Source organism: Acomys minous, assembly GCF_964271855.1.
Source record: "Acomys minous genome assembly, chromosome: 2".
NCBI classification, from domain to species: Eukaryota; Metazoa; Chordata; class Mammalia; order Rodentia; family Muridae; genus Acomys; species Acomys minous.
Genome location: NC_140484.1, coordinates 118,862,704 through 118,883,945, shown reverse-complemented (window position 1 = coordinate 118,883,945; position 21,242 = coordinate 118,862,704). Strand labels below are relative to the sequence as shown.

The following is a 21,242-nucleotide window of genomic DNA, read 5'->3' as shown; positions in this document are numbered from 1 at the left end:
AACATAGTTGTGGTTGTGATTTTGGGTCAACACAGAGCTGCTCCCTCATTCTGGGATCCTGGGTTCACCCCTTTCCTTGAAGATGACACCGAAACATTTGGCCCATGTAGTAACACCCTCAAGATCTCGCCAATGACATAGTCAGTCCACATGTGAAGCAGAGACCGTGTGCCATTCCAGGACTGGAAACAGAGTGAGGCCAGGTAGACAGATAGGGAAGCTATGGGACATGGGGGAAGAGGGGGAGGAGCTCTTCACCGCATCACCTCACCCCAGGGTGTAATTGGAGCCTCCCACCAGCTGAGAGGCAGGAATTCCAGCCCACTCAACACTGGTTATGACAGTTGTGACATGGGGTCCATATTCCTCTCATACATAGATAGTTCATGTGTAGTAAGGAACCAGGGGTAAGGCCTGAGTGTATGTGATCTCAGATAGAGTCTTATTCCTCCCTTAGACAAGGCCTGAGACTCTCAAACAAGACTGCTCACTTTGTTTTCGGTGACGGCATCCTGACACTCTGTGTCCCTGAGACCTACATTTTTGCCTCGTAAACTGTAATCCTATCAGGTGTTCTTCAGAATCTCATTGAAGTCTCTTAATAAATCTTTGCATATAGTGACTTCAATCCCGCCAAAGTCCTATTATGTAAGACTATTGCAAGCAAAGGGCAACCTACAACAACAAAGTGAAACTAATGAGCTGTGACTGTTGAGGAGCCCACTGGTGCTCCCCTGGGCATCTTACTTTTCCTTCTGAGTGTACCCCTCTTTCACTTAACCCTCCTACTTAAGCCTGAATTAAAATGCCTTTACTAACCTCAACTCTACTTCATAAACTGGCTCGTCCTGAAATTCGTCCCTAGGTGGATGCAAGTTTGGCCTGAGTCAGGTTCTTAAAAGTCTTGGTGAACTCCCTTGGTTACTGAGGGTGACAGCCGGGGGGCTGTGCCTTCTGCTTCTGCACCCTAAAATGCTGACTTGGGATATGAACTGTTAAGAAGATAGCTTACTTTCCGGGGCTACAGAAATGCATACTAGGCTATGAGGGAGGCATACTTACAGATTACATGATAATGCAGCTTTCAAAAATCTTGAGCTCCCCTCTCCCACCACTTCTGCATCCTCAGGGTCCCAGCAATCCCTGCCCTCTGATTCTTCCAGGCAGACCTGGAATTTAGTAGCCTTGGCCTCCTGTAGTTCTGGTCTACCACTGGCATCACATTCAAGAAGGCTGGTTTCTTTTTGCGTCAGAGTTCACCCTCACCTATTGGTGTCTTGTTCTGGCCTTGATGTAGAGCCACTCGGAAGAGGCGAGCAGGGGCCCCTGGACCCTTGTCCAGGACTCTGGGGCAGGGGCCTTGTGACTGTCTCCATCCTGAGACTCTTGCTACTCAGAGAGTCAAAGTTGACCATGTTGCCATTGTTTTGGGGCGTTGCCATGTATGCTGAGGACAGCTGGCTGATGAGGTCACTGTCCTTCAGAAGCCTCTTGGTGCTTTCTTCGTGAGTCTGGATTCGAGCTGCGGGCAGAGAGGAGAGCAGTTGACATGTCCAGGTTCCCCACAAGGCCCACATGCTAAGACTTGGTCTCTTACCTGGCACTCTTGGGGGAAGGTGGAGCCTTTAAGACTAGGGCATGGTGGTAAGTCCTCTCTGGTCATAGGGGTCATGTGCTGTAAGGTAATTGTGAGAATGCTTTCTGCTTCTGACTATGAGGTGAACAGGTTTGCTTGGCATAACATACACACCCTCAGGGTGGTATGCTCCCTCCTTTTAGGCAACGGGGCTGATGGAACACAGATTGGGGCCTGAAACTGTGAGCCAAAGTAAACCAATTCTTTTGCCCCAGTCTGCTTTTTCCTTTGGGATGTCCAGGCACCATTGTGCACCAGGTTAGATTGGAAGCAATGCAGCTTTTCTGGGTCAGATGGGTTATGCAGGATATTCACTGTCATTGTGGTTGGGACAAACAGCCATCTCAGAGAGAGTGAGATAGGTGTTTCTTGATTGGGAGTGAGTAAAGGGCTATATAAACCTTGGGGAATGGGTAGGGATTGGGGGGGTTATTGTACATCATTGGCTGGGGCCAATGTGCTGGAAATGCATCATTTGCATGAAGAGGAAATTTCAGGTGCTAGCTGGACAAGTCCTTATAAGGAGATAGGAAGTTCAACCTGAAACTTGGCTACCAGGCTATGTGACTACCACAAGGTGGCAGAGGTGGGATTCGCGTGGATTTCCGGCCCCACACCTTTGTGTCTTTATAAGAACATGATGTATTTGTCATTGCAACAGAAAGCTTGCTGACACAAAGCAGATACAGTAGGTTTTATAACACAAACCACAGTCACTTTGTGTGTGACCTTGTCACCTGGTGACTCCTCCACATGGAGTGGACCCTCAGGCTTGAGTCTCCTGCAGGAGGAGAGCTCTCTTCCAGATAGTTCACCTTAAAGTAGTTACAGGGGCTGGCTCATGGGATCGGTTGAGTTCCATTCTGTTTTATGCTGGGGCAGGTAGTGTGGGCTGTGCTAGCCCAGCGGTACCAACTGAGCATCCTGGCTCCCAGTGTGCTCTACCAGTGGCCTCAAGGGGAGGAGCTACTGACTCTTATTTGAGCTGCACCTGTGCCTCCACCCCAAAATCTGACCTTCTAGCTACACTGGATATCTGTTCCCCACACTCCTTTCCTTCTGGGGCAAAGCTTTCTCTTCTTTCTCCTTGATGGGAGGGAAGAAGGTATGGCCTTGGAGAGTTTTCAGCTTTGTGTCTTTACTCTGAGAACTGCTTCAGTGGCTGGACCTGCCTGGCTGGCATCGCTAGGTGAGGGCTGGGCCAGAAAAGGCAGAACTTAGGAATGTGGGAGCCTGGGCAGAGGCTTGGGAGGTGGGCTCACACGGGAAGAGAGCGGTGCCAGCGACGACATACACAACATGGTGAAATAAACACTCTTGAGCATTTTATACTTTGCCACACGGAGTTTTCTGTCCTGTTTCAAAGCCCCTTCTGATTACAGCGGTGTGGGAATTAGTTCCAGCTCTGGGCACGCTGGGAGCAGTGCACGGCATGGGTTTTGCTTTAGTGAGCCCGGTGAGTCTTGAAACTCCAACACCGGTTTTGACCCTCTGTCCCTTTTTTAAGTGATCATCAATCAACTTAGAGACCAGACATTTGTATTTTAAGATCCACTTACCCTCCACCATCTGTGCAACCTTCTTCTTATCTTCCGATCTTGTCTGAAATGTGAATGACAATCAGTTTGCTTCGGTTTTAAGGGGAAGTGGTTAACATTTTATTCTGAGGAGATAGAGAAAGACTTCTGTGCTACTGTTCACACCTTGAGCATGGTAGTCCTGCTGAGGACAGAACGCTCAAGCTATAGGAACTGGGCCTGTTATTTGAGTGAATAAATGCAAACATGGAAGAGCCAAGGTTTTTCCCCCCAACGGGTTTCCTATAAGAACAACTAAGTCATGGGTGCGTGAGACCCTGCCAAGGCAAGCAGAGCATCCTGTATCTGAAGGAGTGGGAAGCGGTAGTGTTTCATATTCTGGTTTCTTTGAGGCTGAGACCTTGAGGCTGAGACCCAAGTCTCAAATGAGATGCCTTTCACTTCAGATGTACTAAGTACATTTGGCCTGGAGGTGATTTTATACAATGTTATTTTTAACAGGTCTGTTTACAAAAGAGTGTCATGGTGTGGAATTTTACCCGCATGACCTCATGTTGACAGTTTAAGACTTTCAGGTCTTGAAGCAGTTTAGATCTTTAGATTAGGGAGGCTCAGCCTGAAACAGCTTGAGTCACAAAGAAAACACAGATCAGCCACTAGGGAGATACCTATGGGCAAAATGCCCTGCAACTGGAAATGGATTTCTAACTTGACACATCACACAAAGCTAGTTTGTTATCCTTTTACATAAACTTGTGTTTCTGGGAGCAGTTGTTTTTCTCCCCTTAGTGAAAAGGCTACAAGGTTTGTCGGTTGGTTTGTTAAATAAAGGTAAGATTAAAAAAAAAAAAAAGGTGAGCCGACTGGAAATATGACTCTCAGGGTTATGAAAGGCTGGGTAGACAGGGCTCAGAAAAAGCCCCTGGATGCCTTCCTGCCCTCCTCTTGATGCTGAGGGAGGGGGATTCAGAGAAGCCACGCAGAGAGTACTCAAGTGAGCGGGCTTGCCCCCAGCAAATGAAAGCAGCCACTGTCTTAGAAATTACTTGAGGCGGGCTTTGGGGATAGTCACTCGGTACCACAGGACATGGTTTGAACTACTTTGCACTCCCCTGCCGGACAGGGTGCAGGCATACGGGCCGGGGCGGACCTTGGCATGGATGAGAGCTGAGCTCACAAAATACTTGCGTTTTGGATCTGCATCCTGAGTTGCTGGCTGCTGAGCTTCAGCGATCTGGCGATGCTCTGAAGGTAGTAGATGAGCATGCTGGGATGGAAGGACATGGAACAGTGAGAGGGCTTCAGCTGACGCGTCAGCTTTCAGGTCCTGCTCAGGTGGCAGTGGAAGTGAGGCTTGCCGGGTTTGATGTAGGCTACTCACTGACCCCTGACCCCAAAATACATCTTCCTTCTCTCTTATACCCGTGGCCACGGGGATAGAGGAACTTCACTTTTTTTTTTTCCTTTTGCTTCTAAATTCTGCACCCTGACAATAAAACCAAGGTACCAACATCAATAGATACCTCACAACCAGTCAAGTTACGGCTACTGGTTCCACTTCTCTCTGTAAGCCCTAATAAACCTAAGCTTCTCAGCTGAAATATGATATTTCAAAATCATCTACATTTTTGCAGAATACTATACTGGTACTAATAGTGTCCGGCCCCCTTATAGTGGCCACAGTAATCTCCCAGATGCTGTTGAATCAGTAGCCACGCAGCTGTCTCTGCGGCATGGTGGTTTGTGTTACTCTGAAGTGTGGCACCCCCTGGAGGCTGGGAGGTTTAGTATCCCCCAGGTCAGGAGGAATGGCGCCCTCTGGAGGTTGGGAGGTGTATCACTCACAACAGAAGCAGTACAGCTGGGAGTATCACCACAGGGCTGCTGATGTGTCCAACCACAGCATGAAACCATGCGGGGAAGTCATTCTCTATCGTCTCTGACACAATGTCATACATTTTCTCTTGTCCGCTGTGAGAAAGGAAAGAGGTAACTCCAGGTTTGACTGCTTTGGGCTAGGGAGTGTTTCAAGACTTATCAAAAAATGTTTGGGTGTCTATATGCTGATCTCCAAAACCAGCTATAAAAGCAGGAGGCAAATCTCCAAATGGCAAAGATTCAAGACTTTCCCAGAAGTTCTATAAAGTAGCCATCTAATTACCCACTAGGCCTGGAGGCGGGGCCTCTAATCACACTTGCACGCACAGGCCTTCTAACGAGTATAGAAGACACCTCTAAGGGTTCCTGTGTCAAAACCGGTGTAGGCATTGAAGGAGAGAGGACAGTTGGGACTTCGTTATGGTTACAGGGAGATGCTGTAGACTGAAGACTGACATGGACTGTCTCCAAATAAAGCCTGGTTTTAGCCACATGGATTTCTACGCAGCCATCTGCTCCTTTTTCCCTCCTCTTCTTTTCTCCCTCCAAAACCTCTCTTTAAGTACCTCCTTGCTCTCTTTCAAACTCATGGTCTTTTTTTTTTTTTTTTTTTGCATTAATTGCCACCACATGCATATACATATATCCCTAAATACACAAGTACAGCTGCTCAGTCTGTATGTTACTTGTATGTAAGTTTTCAGTTTTGAGGCAGAGTCTTACTTGGTAGCTCAAGCTGACCTTAAACTATTGACAGTCCTTCTGCCTAGACCTCCCAAACATTACGATTATAGGTACGATGACCCACACCATGCTTTTGTTTTTTGCTTTTTAAAAATATTATATTTGTCTTTTCGCTTGCTGGAGTTTCCTGTGTGTGTTACCTGAAGGGGCCGCAATTCAGAGATGGCTTGTAGTGGACAATAGCAAAGATGGTCGGCAGCATGCAGAGGAAGAGCATGAACAGGAGCATGGCCAGGTAGAAGTTGTTGGATCTGCAGAAAGACCAAACGTCATGCCGCAGTCGTTCCAGAGTCCACGTGGGCGCCTCCGCATAACCCACCCGGAAGCAGCCACCACCTCCTACCAGGGCCCTGGAGAGATGGCTCAGTTGGTTAAGTGCCTGTGACACAAGCATAAGAACCCGAGTTCGATCCCCAAAGGCTGGAGTGGGCAGCATGCTTGAAGTCCCAACAGTAGGGCTGGAGAGATGGCTCAGAGGTTAAGAGCACTGGCTGCTCTTCCAAAGGTCCTGAGTTCAATTCCCAGCAACCACATGGTGGCTCATGATCATCTATAATGAGATCTGGTGCCCTCTTCTGGTGTGCAGGCGCACATGCAAGAAAATACTGTATACTCAATAAATAAATAAATAAATCTTAAAAAAAAAAAAAATCCCAACAGTGAGGAGGCAGGGAGGGGAGAGTCCCTGGCCTGACAGGCAAAAAACATAAGGTGGAGAGTAATTGAGAAAGATGCCTGATATCCACCTCTGGCCTGCACACGTGCACCTTCATGTGCAGATGCACTTGCATGTAGTAGGAATCTCTTGTGTATTGTGTGGACGCAACACCTGTCAGTTAAAAAAAAAACCTGTGGCCTATGGCTGAGGCAGAAAATAGGTGGGACATCTGGAAGGCAGAAAGGATGCTGGGAGAGATCCAGGCATGGAGATTCCAGCTGGCAAGACGTGAGAAGAACGGATGCACAGTACCTGAGCCCAGGTACCCAGCCAGAATGTAAGTTAGTATAAATGGGTTATTTTAAGTTATGTAAATTAGTATAAATGGGTTATTTCAAGTTATGTAAACTAGTATAAATGGGTTATTTTAAGTAATGAGCTAGTCAGAGAAGAACCTGGATATATGACTTAGGTATTTGTAAATAATAATTGAGTCTCATGAGTCATTATTCTGGGAGCATAGGGACAGGAGAAAAACCTCCTGCAACACTTGCATACTTGCATACTTGCATACACACACACACACACACACACACACACACACACACACACACACACACAGAGAGAGAGAGAGAGAGAGAGAGAGAGAGAGAGAGAGAGAGAGAGAGAGAGAGAGAAAGCGGGCAGTGAGAGACATACACTTATCTGTGCTGTGTGTGAGAGGCATGCACAGCTTAGAAATCTGGAAACCAGATTTCATAGAGAAGCTTCCAGTCACATTACAAACACTAGCTGGGCACTTGTGAGCTGTAAACCAAGAAGGCAGTGACTCCACCGTTTTGTGCATGGTTTCTACCCAGCTAGCTCTACTCATCATGCCCTGAGAACTGCCTTCCACTCAGCCGGGTCCTTACCTAATGCCGCCGTCTCCTGCTGCCAGCCTTGAGCTCCCTCTTAGGTCTGTTAGTTATGACCATCAACCACCTGACTTGATACACATTTACTGTCATTTTCTTTATTTCTCTGCTCCTTATTGTTGAGAGTGAATGTTCTCTCTGGGTAAGCCTTGGTGCCTGGTCCCTGAGTCCCAGGTTGGGATCAGGGCCTTCAGCTGCCCAGGCTTCCCCAATGGTGGCTCAGACCAATTTGGCACATGGGGCCCTATATATAGTCAATCTAGTGATGCCCAACTGCTCTGTCTGAAGGTTTTCCCATCTTTTTCATTCTCTGCTGAAAAAGACTTAACCAGAAGTCCTGAGTGAAATGTGGTACACAGGTACGGGTGTCTGTACCCTCCACAGTGCACACTGACACGTGGTTGCCTTTGTGGGATCTTTGGTCCAACAAGACTCCCTTCTCCTAAGATATATAAATTCAGCTCATCCCATTTGCTCTTTTGGCTTTCCTGTTTTCACATAGGAAGTCCTGTTCTTTCCTCTAGAGGATATCTTGTATGGACTTTCAAGCCTTCAGAAAAGTGAGCCAAAAGATGTACTTTGTAGACTTCCCAGACTCAGGCATTCTGTAATGCAGTTCACATGGGATTGACAGAGAAGGTGTGTGAAGTCCCTCTCTGTCTCCATCCCCCCAAACTGAATGCATATGAACATCCACACATATGTGTTTAGAATATGAATAGATTAAATAACGACATGTAACCATATAAAACCATACACATCCAAACATAACCATGAATGTGTGGTCATTAGATAAAATAGAAATAGATTGTTATCCAGGTCAAAAAAAAAGTTTGATAGAGACAGGCGGACACTCAGATAACTACTGTGACAAAGTATTGTAGTCATGGGATTCAAGACGTGCTATGAATTTACCCCTGTGGCTACAATGAAATGCAGGAAAGAGTGAATGTTGTCAGGATTCTAGAACAATTCAAACTTTTATATAACTGTGAAAACTAGTTTGTACGTGTCTTAAAACTCAGCATTACACTTTGTGGGGTGCTCCTGACAAAAGACACTTAACAGAATATTTAGGGGTGTCAGCCTTTATAGTGAGCAGCTGGAAGTAGCCATGGCACAGATAAAGAAATCAGGTCAGTGTATGTATTTGCTCAGTGACATGAAGCTGAAATACATAATGTTGAGTGGAAAAAAAAAACCCTGAACACAAAAAAGCACATTCTGTGTGTGTGTCACATTTTACATAAATGACAAAACCAGACAAGCCCTACTAGTTCTGTGGAAATCAGGCATGACTGCAAAGGAGGAGTGGGGCATTCTGGGAATTACTTCTATTCTGCCTCTCCATGAGTGTTGGTTATACCTTTGTGTACAGTCTGTGACGTTCAAGTCTGATATTTCTAACTTATGCGTTTTTTTCCAGATTGGATATCAGTAAAAACTTTAAAAATGCATGCCAAGAAGTTCAGAGGGAGGAAAACTGATTCCAAGGGGCAGGGAGGTGTAGGCAGTGACGTCATGGGGAAACCAAGCAGAGAAAAGGCAGGGCTTTGATGGACACTGTGATAAGAGGTCCCTTGTTGGAAGAGGCATGCGCAGAGGATAAACAGTCTCAGCCCAAGGCAGACACTACTGCTACCAACCTGGAGGCTCGAAACACTTGCTGGTGGGGTACATTGCAGGTCAGCACCGCCCAGCTCCTCAGGTACATCAGCCCGATAAGCTTGAGGACATTGAAGGCTGGCAGGCACGGAGAGAAGAAGGCCCCCATCCTGAAATGGCAGAAGGTCAAATCAGCCTCTGTGTGTCCACACTCAGGGCTTTGTACCCGAGGCCCCGTGGTGGAGCAAGGATCTGAGCCGTTGCACTTACACCTTATACTTCGGGAACTGAAGAAAGCTCTAAAGAGCCGAGACACAGTCGCCACATTCCAGGGCTATGACAAGGCCCCTGTAGCTGTGCTGTGGTGACAGTCCTTTCTAAGTGTTTGTCCTTCTGCTCCTAGTTTAGCAAAGGGAAAGGCCTCTTCTGTGGGAGAAGCAGACACTGGAGAACCAGGCCCTTGCATAAACCCTAGACTTTGGAGGTCTGGGACAAGAACTCAGTTAATAAGTTACTGAGTTTCGGACCAAATCAACACAGGTCAACTACCCTTGTTGACTTTTTGTTGGCCCCTAGTCTCAGCACCCTCCCCTATCTTATTTAATCTTCTGGAATTGTGAAAAGAAGGATAGATAACCAAAGTTAATAGATCAGAAAGGCAAAGCGTGGAAAACTAATCAATTTGCTCAAAGACATATTGCCAGTAAAGTCTAGAAGAGGACATTTTAAAGATCAAAGCAGGTGAGCTGAGAGAACTCGACTACCCACAGCCAAGCTAGGGCACCCAACCACTGCGCAGATGTCAGTGCACAACAAAACCCAGGACCTCTACGTTAGTTTTCAATCAGTTTATATTGGACATGTAATTGAACCTATCCCTTTGGAGTTCATACTTAGTGGCAGGAAAATAAAGTGTTTAATAAGTAAAATGGTTTAAAAAGTGAATTGTTTGCTTTTTTTATGGCAGACATGTCTCCTGGGCCTCTGTTCCCTTACCTTTTGCTGTATACAGTGACTGCAGTTGATGCACTTGCAGTAAAAATTAGCTCAACATTCCAGGGATCTAGCATATACTAAATAAATAGTACATATGGTTTCAAACACGAGATTTATACACTACTGGTTTCCAGTGCATTCTATAACTGATGGTGGAGGCTGTGTTTTCTGAATGCATAGAATATCCAAGCCTCTTTCTCTTTTTCCTTGTCTGACAGTATGTGGAGCTACAGCACCATTTGTGGGCCCATAGGTAAAGCCAGATGTCTCCATCCATAGGGAAATGCCGGAAGACAGGCCTGGCTCTCAGTGCTCCTGTGTAACCACGGAGTTCCCAACACCTTCCTGGCAAGAAGCAGCCCCTCCTCCTGGCTCACCCACCTCCCAGCTACGGGATCCCACCTGTCCCTGTGCAGATGCTCTGGTGGCTGCGACCAAAAGTTGTTTAAAAAAGAGCCACTCCCTCTGTCACTCTTTCCTGTAAAATCCTCAGAAAGTCACTAATAAAAAAAAAATCACCTCACCTGAGAATTAGTCCCTTGTCAATGATGTGCATTGACTGCATGTATTCATGGGTCTGTCTGAGCTCACTGAAACCTTAGCCCAGACAACAGAAGCGAGGCTGGGAAGTGGCTCTGATACCTACCAAATCATGCCTTGATTATAGACGAGGTGCAGCACGTTCTCCGCAATCTTGAATTCCCCGTACTCAGGCTGTTACAGAAAAGCATTTGTATTAAGAAGAAAGTCATGAAGTCCTTTGCACACAGTGGTTCATTATGGCCACTTGTTTTGACTTCCTTGCTTGTGCAGATACCCAGAGGTCACTGTCTTGCTGGTCACCCAGCAAGCGGTGAAAGGAGAGGCTAGGGCGAGAGCTCAGTGGTACCCACTCTCTCCTCTCCACCCCCCCCCAAGAACCCCTTTTGAGGATCTCTACCTCACTCCCTGGGCCATGCTCTTATGGAGCTGTTTCCTTAGACTAAAACATCCCTTCCTTGATGGAGGAGGGTCAGGAGACTTAGGAAAGCCAAGACTTAGAGGCTCAGGAGATGTCCAAGGCTCAGAAGGCCCCTCCTCTAGGCTGCATGAGCAGTTCACAAGGAGAGAGAAAACCAACTCTTCCATGGAGCTGCCTGCAAGTTGTGCAGCAAGCTTTGCTGTCATCAGCACCTGGGCTGGGGTGGGCATTTCGGTGAAGTAGCTGCCTGAGTCACCCACGTGTCTGTAAGTTACCATTCCCCCCAGGCTCTTGTAAGCAACTCCAAGAAGCCCATAGGTTCACCGAGCTAGACTTGAGTGGTAATCACTTCTTGGGTCTGTTTCCCTCTATTTGAGGTGGACAGAAGTAGACTTCCCAGAAAAAAAGCCATCTAACATGTGCCTGACTGATTCCTAGGCAAGCCAACAGGAGGAGATGGATCTAGTTCTAGAACCTTCCCCAAGCACGCAGTATTGTACTTACAAACTTGCTTTCGAGGTCCCAACACCAATAGTCACTCAGGTAGCGGACAAAAAGTCCTCGGAAGAAGTCTATGAGGAGGATGCTGGCCACCGTGAAGAGCATGTCAATGACAGACAGCTTCAGCATCTCCTGCAATGTATTGGTGCCACACTGCAATACGCTGCTACTACCATGCCCCGCCCACCTCTGTCTCCTCCGCTGTCCTCCCTGGTCCCCTGTCTCTGTCCATTCCCCGGAGCCAGAGCCAGGGGCCTCTAATGTTTTCCCTTCAGATTGTTATCCAGCACAGTGGCAGACGGAGGGGGTTCTACTACATCATGGCTATTTAGAGAAATATCTGTTAATTAGAATTTGGATCACAAGATCCAAGACAAAGCTTCGGAATACCCAAAGGTCTGAGGTTCTGAAACACATGTGTGCCTCAGTTTCCCTGTTTGTGCCTATGACGTTGATGATAGCATCTCACAAAGGACTTTGTTTAGTTACTACTTTGCTCTGATCACCATAGTTAATTTTGAGAGCTGGAACATAAAAAAAATAAAAAATAAAAATAAAACCTCACTGGATTCCATATTCCTTTTCTATGAAAAAGGGACAGTAATGACCTAGGCAGTTGCTAGGGTGATGTGTTGAAGGGACTTCCCAGGGGGCAGAGGGAAACACCTGGCCGACATATGTCTCCCAGCACTGGCCTTGGGGCCCCTGCATGTAGGGCACCGTCTTGTTGGCCTTTGTGTGTGACATGGTAGAAGTCAGAGTGCTTGTCTCTTCCAAGCCCCATGTGCTGGTGTTTCCCCTGAGCTCCACTCCTGACCCAGGTGTGGGCCATTGCCCTTCTTCGGTCACTGTCCTGGTGGCGTAGGCGGTGGAAGGATCTGCCCAATGGCTTGTGATGTTTTTAGTAGCAGCTTCCTGTTGGGAGGTGCAGAGAAGGAAGAAAGAAAGGTTGTTTACTGTTTATAAGTAAGAATCCAGCTTGGATGAATGAAGGAGGACACTGCATTGCTTTAGAATAACCACATTCTCTTCTCTCTCTCTCTCTCTCTCTCTTCCTCCCTCTTTCCCTCCACACTCTGTATCTTTCTCCCACCTCTAGTCTCTCTTTTTCTCACTTCTTGTTCCTCTCATCCTTCCCTCCCTCTTACCATTTGGCTGGAGGTGGCCACACTCACAAGACACCAGCTGAAACAGACAGTGTTCACTATTCCCTAACGAGTATCAGAAATGGTTCTATGGTTTTTGACATAGAACCATATTCATTTCTTTCATAGAGAACAATCATCTCTTTTCAACCTCAAGGGAATTTTAGGTCAAGTTCACAAGGACCCTGGACTTCAGTGAGTGGTAAGTTAATGCTCCAGACAGAGGCAGGTCAGCACAAAGGTCTGTGTGACTTCAAAGCCCTGGATCTCCATGGCCTCTTTGGCCTATCTGCCCTGAAATTTATGCATACTTTGAGTAAATGACCCTCAGAAAGCTCCTCTTTCTGCCTCCCTGCCCACTCCCACTCAAGGTGTCCTCCAAAGCTGAGCAGGTTGAAATGAACATTAAAGTTGCCCTGTGAGGTTGAGCCTGGAGCTCACACTGAGCTATTCTTGATGAGCTTTATGGCCTGCTCATCTTCCTGGGGTTATTTGAAAGAGCCGCCAATCATCTTTCCTGATGGAGCCATGAAAATAACATAGCATGGCCCAGGGAAATGTGGAGGCAACAGCTCAGAGTCTCATAACAGCACTGCTAATTTTTCTTTTTAATCTTGGAAATGGGTCTTAAGTTTCTCTCCACAGCTTAAAAGGACCACAGTGGTTTGGGCATGCCAAATGAGACACTTACATAAACACTAAATGGGACAAAGAAGATGACAACACTGGCATGGGGACACTGTGTGGGGAGCAGTGAAAAGGGACTGTCCAGTCTGGACAGTGATGGGTCGGGGGCTGTTCAATCTAGGCCTTGATGTTGGGTGACCATTCAATCAAGGCAGCAGGTGACTGTCCAGTCTGTACAGTAGTGGGAGGAAGGCTGTCCAGTCTGTGCAGGGATGGCAGGTACTATACAGTCTAGGCAGCAATGACAGGTACCATACAGTAGTGATGACAGGTGCTGTCCCATCGGGACACTTACCTCAATGTTCATGCTGTTCACTTTGTCCAGAAGAGCAATGATCAAGCTGTAGAGATTTCCTAGATACAGTACCAGGACCCTGAAAACCACAAGCTGTTTTGAGAAACAAGATCACTAACACACAGGAACAGCAGTCTAGAGCTACCAGCGAGTTCTAGCATTATGGACATGCTAATAAGACAATGGTTGCTGCATGTGGCTTTCTTTGAATTACCTGGGTATCACTGAAAAACCAAAGATTATAAGGCAGGTGAGATAGCTCAGTGAGTAAAGGCACTTACTGGTCATGCCTGACCTTTTACTTTGATCTCCAGGAGCCACACGGTGGAAAGAGAAAACTGGCTCTCACAGATTGTCCTCGTGATGTATGGATCACGTACATCATGCACGTGTGCATGCGCACACACAATAATGTAAAAATGATAACAAAACACATCGAGCTTCAGCAGTGTAGATGGGGGTTGGAATCTACATCTTTCCCAGGTGATCCCATGGTAGCCATGCCTGAACCAGACTGTTAGAAACACCAGTGCAGGAGAAAAGAACATGGGTTCAGTAGGGTGATAGCATGTCTGGACCCTGCTTTCTGGTCTGTGAGGTTTTACCCAGCATCATTCCTCAGCAAGTCTATGTTTTACTCCCCAGTCAAAGGAGGAGTGAACAGAACTGTGGAGTGCCAAGAGTTGCTGAGTCTACAAGGCTGACAGGACCAGCACGTCACCTGGAGATCTCAGCACCCATCCTTGGAAATACTGTGTGGGCTCCATAGCAGTGCAGAGGGACAGTGCTGCCATTACCCCACCCAAGCAGATGCCAGAGTGTTGAATACTTGCTACAGTTGGTGCCAATCACTATAGAGACAATGTCTGTTCTTCTATACTGGGATATTTGGGAAACACATCCTGGCATTGCCCACAGTGGAGCCTTGTGTCTTATGGGGGATCCTGGCTGAAGAAATAAGACGGGCAAGGAAAGCAGCCTCGGCAGACCCTTTGCTGGGCCAGTGATGTGCAAACGCGGACTCAATTCCAGCAGTAGGGAAGCAGCTGTGCCTTAAGGAGAATACTTCTACACGGAAATGACGATTCAGACATCCGCGCCAGTCTCCTTCGTCTCTACGGGGTGCAGGTGACTCCATGTGTAGGCAGACAGCTTCTCTAGGAGACACCCTGGCCACTTGCTTTTTCTCTAAAACTATAAAGGGACTCCCTTACACATCACCCCGGGATGATCTTAGCATTTGCCTCGGCCTATGTGGGCCACGGCCCCTCCAGTGGTACTCGTGGTGAGCGCTGATGGAAGAAGGGCCTCATTAGCTAGCTCTCAGCAGAGCCTGGGCTGTTGTCTGAGATCTCACTGCATCTCAGATGAAAGGGATCATGGTCTCCTGGTGAGTAATGGACCTGAAATAATATGCCTTGCTCTTATTACCAGAATTATGCCTCATTTGTCTGGGGTTACGTCTCTCCGTGGCTCTGTTTCTTTAGTTTTGAATATGAAAAACGAGGCCAATCTGTTTAATAGGATTGCCGTTACACCAAATGCAATAACGGAATTGATTCTCTCCAGTGCCTGTGGGCAAGGAAGGAACTGAGGAAGGCACTTCTCATCCAGGCTGGAGAGGTGCAGAGTGGAAGAGAAAGCAGCAGGGTGAGGGTGTGGAGGCCCAAGGCTTGCCCAGGTCTATCCCATGCTGTGAGGTTTTGGTCAACTTCTGGATCTTTCTAGTGATGGGTTTCTGTCTTTATGACTATAGGGTTTTAGGAGTCAGGTAACTAGAGTCTTCAAGTCAAACAATACTCTCACCTATTTTAGTAAATTAAGTGCTGGCTGACAGCCCAGCCCTTTGTTTGCTCCATCAGCAGTGGCTATTTTCACGGTCCTCCCTTAGAGCTTGGATTGTGGCAGAATAAAAAATATTGACTGCCATGTTTTGTTCCAGAAGGTATCTACCGACTCCTAAGCAGAAGCAATCCTTCTTAGAGTGGTCTGAGGTTTACGGAGTGTCACGAGGTATCAGTGGGATAGCATGGAGAAGACAGTGTGGACAGGGTAGGGAGCAAGTGACCAGGGCTCCGCTGTCCCCTACGTCATGCTCTCTGCTTACCAACACATCAACTTAAAATAAAGGAGACAGAACTTCAGGGAAGAAAAGCAGGTTTTCAGAAAGATGTCCACAAAACCCCTGCTAGACATGAACATGGCTCTAGCTCTCCCGGAGGCAGTCTTGGGATGTTCCCCTGGACTCAGTCTGCTTACGCCACATCTGTTGATGGTATTTGCTGTGGCATCCACTGGCTGCCTTGGTATATCCCATAGCATTATATAGCTTGTGCTGGGTACGGGCTGCCTTTCTCATGTCTGGCAAACAATGAAGGGCTATTTCACCACTCAGAGTCAAACCACAGAGGGAATTCAATAACGAGGGAAACCAGACATGCATTCCATCATCTTGCTGCTCTTCTGCGTCTGCTTTTCCTGTCAGCTTCCCCCTTCTTCCTCTCCGTCCCTCCTCCTCTTTCTCTGCTTCCTTTTCTTCATTACCCGTAACTCCAGCTGTGTTGTCTGCACCATTCTGTTCTCTCCTTCCCTGGCTCCTCCCCTTTCATTCCTACTGCGCCCAGCTTTTCTTGCACTATGTCCCTAGGGAAATCTCTATGCCAAGTGTGGAGGAAAAGGAAGCATGCTTTAGCTCTGCAGGGATTCTGTCCCTCTGTTGATGCACCGCGAGGCTGATGAGCCACCTTGAGGCTCCTCCCACCAGGATGCTATCTATATACCTTGCTAACTGGAAGCGCAGAGTCGTTCGTGGGTGGTACATCTCCAAGGCGGCGATGAGGTCGAAGGCAGATGGTGCTAGCATGGTGACAAGAGAGACCACCACGCTCACCTATGGAGAGAGAACATGCTTCCTCATCCCAAATCTCTCATCCACATCTGGTTATGTATTTGGCCACCTACCGATGTGAATGGTAGTTCATGGGGACACTGAGCCCCTGTTCATAAACCTCCCCTGGTCTCTGAACCATAGCCCCCCTTTTTTCCTCAGAGCTACCACCACTCCACCATGGGGTGTTCCTTTCTGGAACTCTCCTTTAGGGTTACGTAAGCATGCCGACTGGGATTCAGTCCTATTTCTGTCACATTTGCCAACCACTATCTCATTGTATTTATACCTCCCTGACCTTGGGTGGAGGATGGAAATAATTGTACTTATTGCGATCAGAAAGGGGAAGGCAGAGAGGTAATTGAATATCCCTCTGTACGCTGGGGATTAATTATCCGGAGCGCCATGCCTGGCTCTTGTTTGTCTGGACTTAGGCAGAAGAGAGGAGTTTAAGCTGTTATCCAAGATGTTTGAGCTAAATTAAGAAATGATTTCTGAGCAGATGTTAAAAGGTCTGCCACTTTGTAAGTGTGCAAAAAGGTACAGATTTACTTAACCCACATAATTGGCATAAAATGAAAGGAGATGTGAGAAAGACTACCTGGTATAATCTCAGTTCTAGGAAACAACTAAGCACAGGTGAACATAGGCAGGACAGGTGAATGCCCTTCTAACTGCTTTTAAAATGGATGCTAGTCGGGTTTTTTGTTTTTGTCTTTTGTTCTTTGTTTTTGTTTTTAATCAGAGTAATCTGAAAGGTGGTTTGGAGCTATTTTTGTCTTTCAAATCTTGGCAGGCAAATTGGGCCAAATGCTCAGGACAACAGTCACAGAAATATTAGAAATTCTGAAATTCTCCCTAACCCCCTACTTGGTACTTTTCTATTTGTGGATAAAAAATTATTTCCACATCTTCTCACACCATCAGAGGCTTTTGGGAAGTGAGACCAAACATGGGAGGGAATGTTCCCTTATTAAGCACTTAGCTGTGTGTGTGTGTGTGTGTGTGTGTGTGTGTCTGTGTGTGTGTGCATGTTGCGGGGGTTGTTGTTCAATACATGAACAGTTTGTGTGGCTGGTTTTGGAAATGACCTCAATGGGATGGAGGCAGCGAGTGGGGTTTGAGGCGCACACTGTGGGTCAGCATGGTTACCGATGCAGGTCTGTGTGTGGAGTTCATGCCTGAGACTGTGGACGTGTAGGAACAGAAGTTAGGTTGGCAGAGTTGAACCATAAGGGTCAGTGTGAATGCCTGGAGGAGTTCTTCAGCCAAGGTCTTCTAGCTATCTCACCAGGACCTGATGCTACCAGAGCTGGAGACTCCTACTCTCATCTAGAGCTAGCAGGCTATCCTCATTTCTAGAGAGCTTCCTATCTAATTCACCTATGAGAAGGCAATGCTGCCATCCCCCACCCCCCACCCCCAATAGCATTTGCTTTATAAAGCCTAACTGCTGGCCTCTGGGTACCTCATTCTTTTCCCAAAGTGTCAGCTCCTTCTTTGACTGCTCCAGTTTCTGGGACCGGTCCACCACAAAGTAGATGAGGTAGATGCTCCCAGCCAGTGAGAGGAGCACCAGGATGTTGGCGATGATTCTCAGGCAGACAGTCACTGCCCTGCAAGAGAGAAGCAGGACCAGGATGCAGATGGTGGGACTTGGGGAGGGGATCTTTCCCCTGCTTCTGGGCCTCTCTGCTCCTCCCCCCACCCTCACCCCAACTTCTCATTTTCCGGAGATCAACAGTTGTAAATTTGGCCAGCCGGCAGCTTGGGACAAAAAAACCACTAAACATTGGTTTTAGGATCCAAGTATGTGGGTTTCAGTTTGAGGTTTGTCACTTAAAATTGGAATCCCACAGGCCTGGGGAGATGACACAGCTGCAAAGTTCTTGTCATGCAGGCGTGAGCTCACATTTAAAATATGCCCAGCCAAGGTGGAGGATGCCTGTAGCACCAGCACTTAGTTTTGGGGAGGCAGGGACAGGCAGATCCCTGAAACTCATTGGCCAGCAAGGCTAGTCAAATTGATGAACTTCAGGTCTTAAGCCATGAAGGTAGACAGAATTGAGGAAGGACGCCTGGTATCTACTTCTGGCATCCATGAGCATATGTATTCCCACATACACTAACCAATATATACATACCCTCCCCCCCATACCCCCCCACACAGAGTCCTGTGATACAGACAGAATTCATACAAAGTTCCCAGCAAAGAGGAATGGGAGGGGAGAAAGCCTGGCCCTCTGTCTTTCAGACGACAGTTGGTGAATCTGCCATCACTCCACACCGTGAGTTTGGCATCTCTCAGATATTTACTTGGTTGCTAGTTATCTTTCCCCTGGAGGGGGAGGGATCACAGACTCCTCGGTCTTTCTCATCCCTGTGTCCACAGCCCTCAGCACAGCTAAGTGCTTAATAAATATGTGTCCCATGAGCCAGGAGGTAACCAAGAAGCTCAGCCACCATGAGACGGGATTTGGGAACATTCCTTCCCGTGTTTGGTCTCACTTCCCAAAAGCCTCTGATGGCGTGAGAAGATTTGGAAATCATTAGTAATTCTGGAATTTACATAGATCATATCCACTTTCCTAAGTCCTGGGAAGCTGACCGGCTGGTCTGTTCCCAGAGCCTTTTCTTCTGCCCATTTTTTCAGGGCCAGCCTTAGCCTGGTTTCTCTGAAACCAGAGTTCTAGGTAAAGGCTTGCTTGTCTGCAGTTGACTTGGGAAAGAATTCCAGTAAACAGGAGTGATGGTCGGGGGAGGGGAGGTCAGGCGAGCCATCACCATGAGGGTGAGTGACGGGGCTGGCCACAGCTCCAGGCACCTGGATGCTTTCTCAAGGCAGTGGACTGCTCCCCAAATACCCAGCATTAGAGAGAGAGAGAGAGAGAGAGAGAGAGAGAGAGAGAGAGAGAGAGAGAGAGGCACCCACTCCATTTCCTGTGGCCCTGGGTGAATCCATGGGCACTCTCTCCAGAGCGTATCCAGACTATAGACAACAGTACATGAGTGTGGACCAGGACCTTGTGAGAGCTGCTCAGAGCAATGTCGGGGTTGCTATGCCACGTACAAGCCAACTTGCTCAGCTCTGCCAGGAGAAGGGGCCCAGATGATTTGAAAGGGCACATAAGAATTGAATCACTCCTCCCAGGAAGTCTCACTGCGGGGGAGCTTGGGCATGTCAAGATAATTCCCTTTATGTACATTTTGCCCTTCATATGCATAAAAAGAAGCTGATTCCTAAATGGATTGGCGAATGACATCTTCCAGGTACGAAAAGAAAACCTAGTGTGCTAAATGACATGGCTACTCCTCATTCTGGAAGGAAAACACCATAGGCCCAGAACTGTGGAGCACTGGGGTAGAAAAAACTGAGTGAGGTAGGCTCTCGCCTCCAGAGCACACTGTCACCATGGCCAGGTGACTACTCAGAAGACACCAGTTAGGGGGAATGTAACAGAGGATACAGAGGCTGGCTCCTCACGGCCAAGCACCGGACATCTTTCCTGATGATTACACCAGTAAAGCCATACTGGCCTGGAGTAAACTGTCCTCTTTCTCTGTTTCTGTCATGGTCCTGAGTACCTGGTATATGTCTGCCTTCCTCTGAAGAAGAGGACTGAGACCAGGGTTTGTGGAAGAAGATTGAGAAAACTAGTTCCTCCTTGGTTCACCAGCAGTGAATTGTTGGATAAGCCCTCTTGGATCAAGAGTGAACTTAAAGGTGGCCATCATTTTCAAACGCCAGGGATCATTTAAATAATTTGATTAGATATTGCTAAAGATACAGACTGTGCATCTCAGTGCCAGGGATGCTAATGCAAACTGATGTCAGTGCTTTCAGGGACTGTAGGTGCCTGTCGGGGCTTGTTCTCTGGCCTCTGAGAGACCTGGTGGACCCCATCCTGCCGTTTCAACGGAGAGGAAATGTAAGTCCAAAAGGTTGTGGGTCAGCTCTCTGGGTCACCGGGTTTATGCCAGGGAGGGCTAGAACTCACCTCTCCCAGATGCCTGTGTGCAGTTCTTTCCAGCACCGCCCCTGCTCCCAGCATTCCCAGAAGGACTATGAAATCAGCAATGACGTGAGGCAAGTGGAGGTGTCTGCTTTACTGAGGACAGGACTGTCACCCCTTGGTGGCAATGCCCTTGCAGTGGGTTTCTGTTTAAAGACCTCGCGACAAATGGAGCCCCCAGGAAATCATCCACGAAGACTGTGGTAGTGGCAGGATGCTCTTTGCCTCTTAGGCACTCAGAGGTTTGTTTCTAAATAAAATTAGTCCTAACTACACTCATGTGTTCCCTTCACTTAGCAAACTAGAAATTGTTACTAAAAATAGCTATTTAATTATGTAAGGAAAAGAACAGGAAAGCGGTCCGTTTCAGACCTCCTGTCCAGTTTTAGCAGGTCCCAAAGGAGGAAGCAACCCTGAAGGCTGCTGTGGAAAGGAGGAGGTTCCCCCAGGTCACATTGCTAAGGAGATTGACATTATGAGGAAAGAGTAGCTGCCTAACAATTATGAAAATAAGATAACTTTTTTACCAAATGAGGCAAAAATTAATGGGCATATTAATACTTACATGTTTTTGTGTTTTTTCTTTTCTTGCTCTTCCAGTATGGCTTCCTTGGAGGAAAATTACACACGGCATTAGAAGCTTAGCATAATAATCAATTATAATCACTAGAATAATTTATCCAACTGGGTACGATGGCACACCCTGTAATCTCAGGCCTTAGGAGGACCCAGTCACTCTTGGCTACATACTAAGTGTGAGGCCAGCCTGGTGCTGAAAACA

General features: G+C 47.3%; 1 protein-coding gene across 1 annotated transcript in view; it reads right to left on the bottom strand.

Annotated features, from left to right (window-relative positions):
• The window catches only part of TMC3 (transmembrane channel like 3), a 42,434-nt gene that overhangs the window by 3,428 nt on the left and 17,764 nt on the right, over window positions 1-21,242 (bottom strand). The window contains exons 9-21 of the mRNA XM_084773960.1: window positions 21,027-21,070; window positions 17,917-18,064; window positions 16,342-16,451; window positions 13,562-13,640; window positions 12,101-12,349; window positions 11,438-11,566; window positions 10,619-10,686; window positions 9,018-9,146; window positions 5,937-6,047; window positions 5,020-5,145; window positions 4,363-4,441; window positions 3,196-3,238; window positions 1,267-1,522 (exon numbers count right to left, since the gene is read on the bottom strand). Of these exons, the coding sequence (XP_084630086.1) occupies window positions 1,267-1,522; window positions 3,196-3,238; window positions 4,363-4,441; window positions 5,020-5,145; window positions 5,937-6,047; window positions 9,018-9,146; window positions 10,619-10,686; window positions 11,438-11,566; window positions 12,101-12,349; window positions 13,562-13,640; window positions 16,342-16,451; window positions 17,917-18,064; window positions 21,027-21,070 (1,571 nt within the window). The remainder of the gene's footprint in view (window positions 1-1,266; window positions 1,523-3,195; window positions 3,239-4,362; window positions 4,442-5,019; window positions 5,146-5,936; window positions 6,048-9,017; window positions 9,147-10,618; window positions 10,687-11,437; window positions 11,567-12,100; window positions 12,350-13,561; window positions 13,641-16,341; window positions 16,452-17,916; window positions 18,065-21,026; window positions 21,071-21,242) is intronic.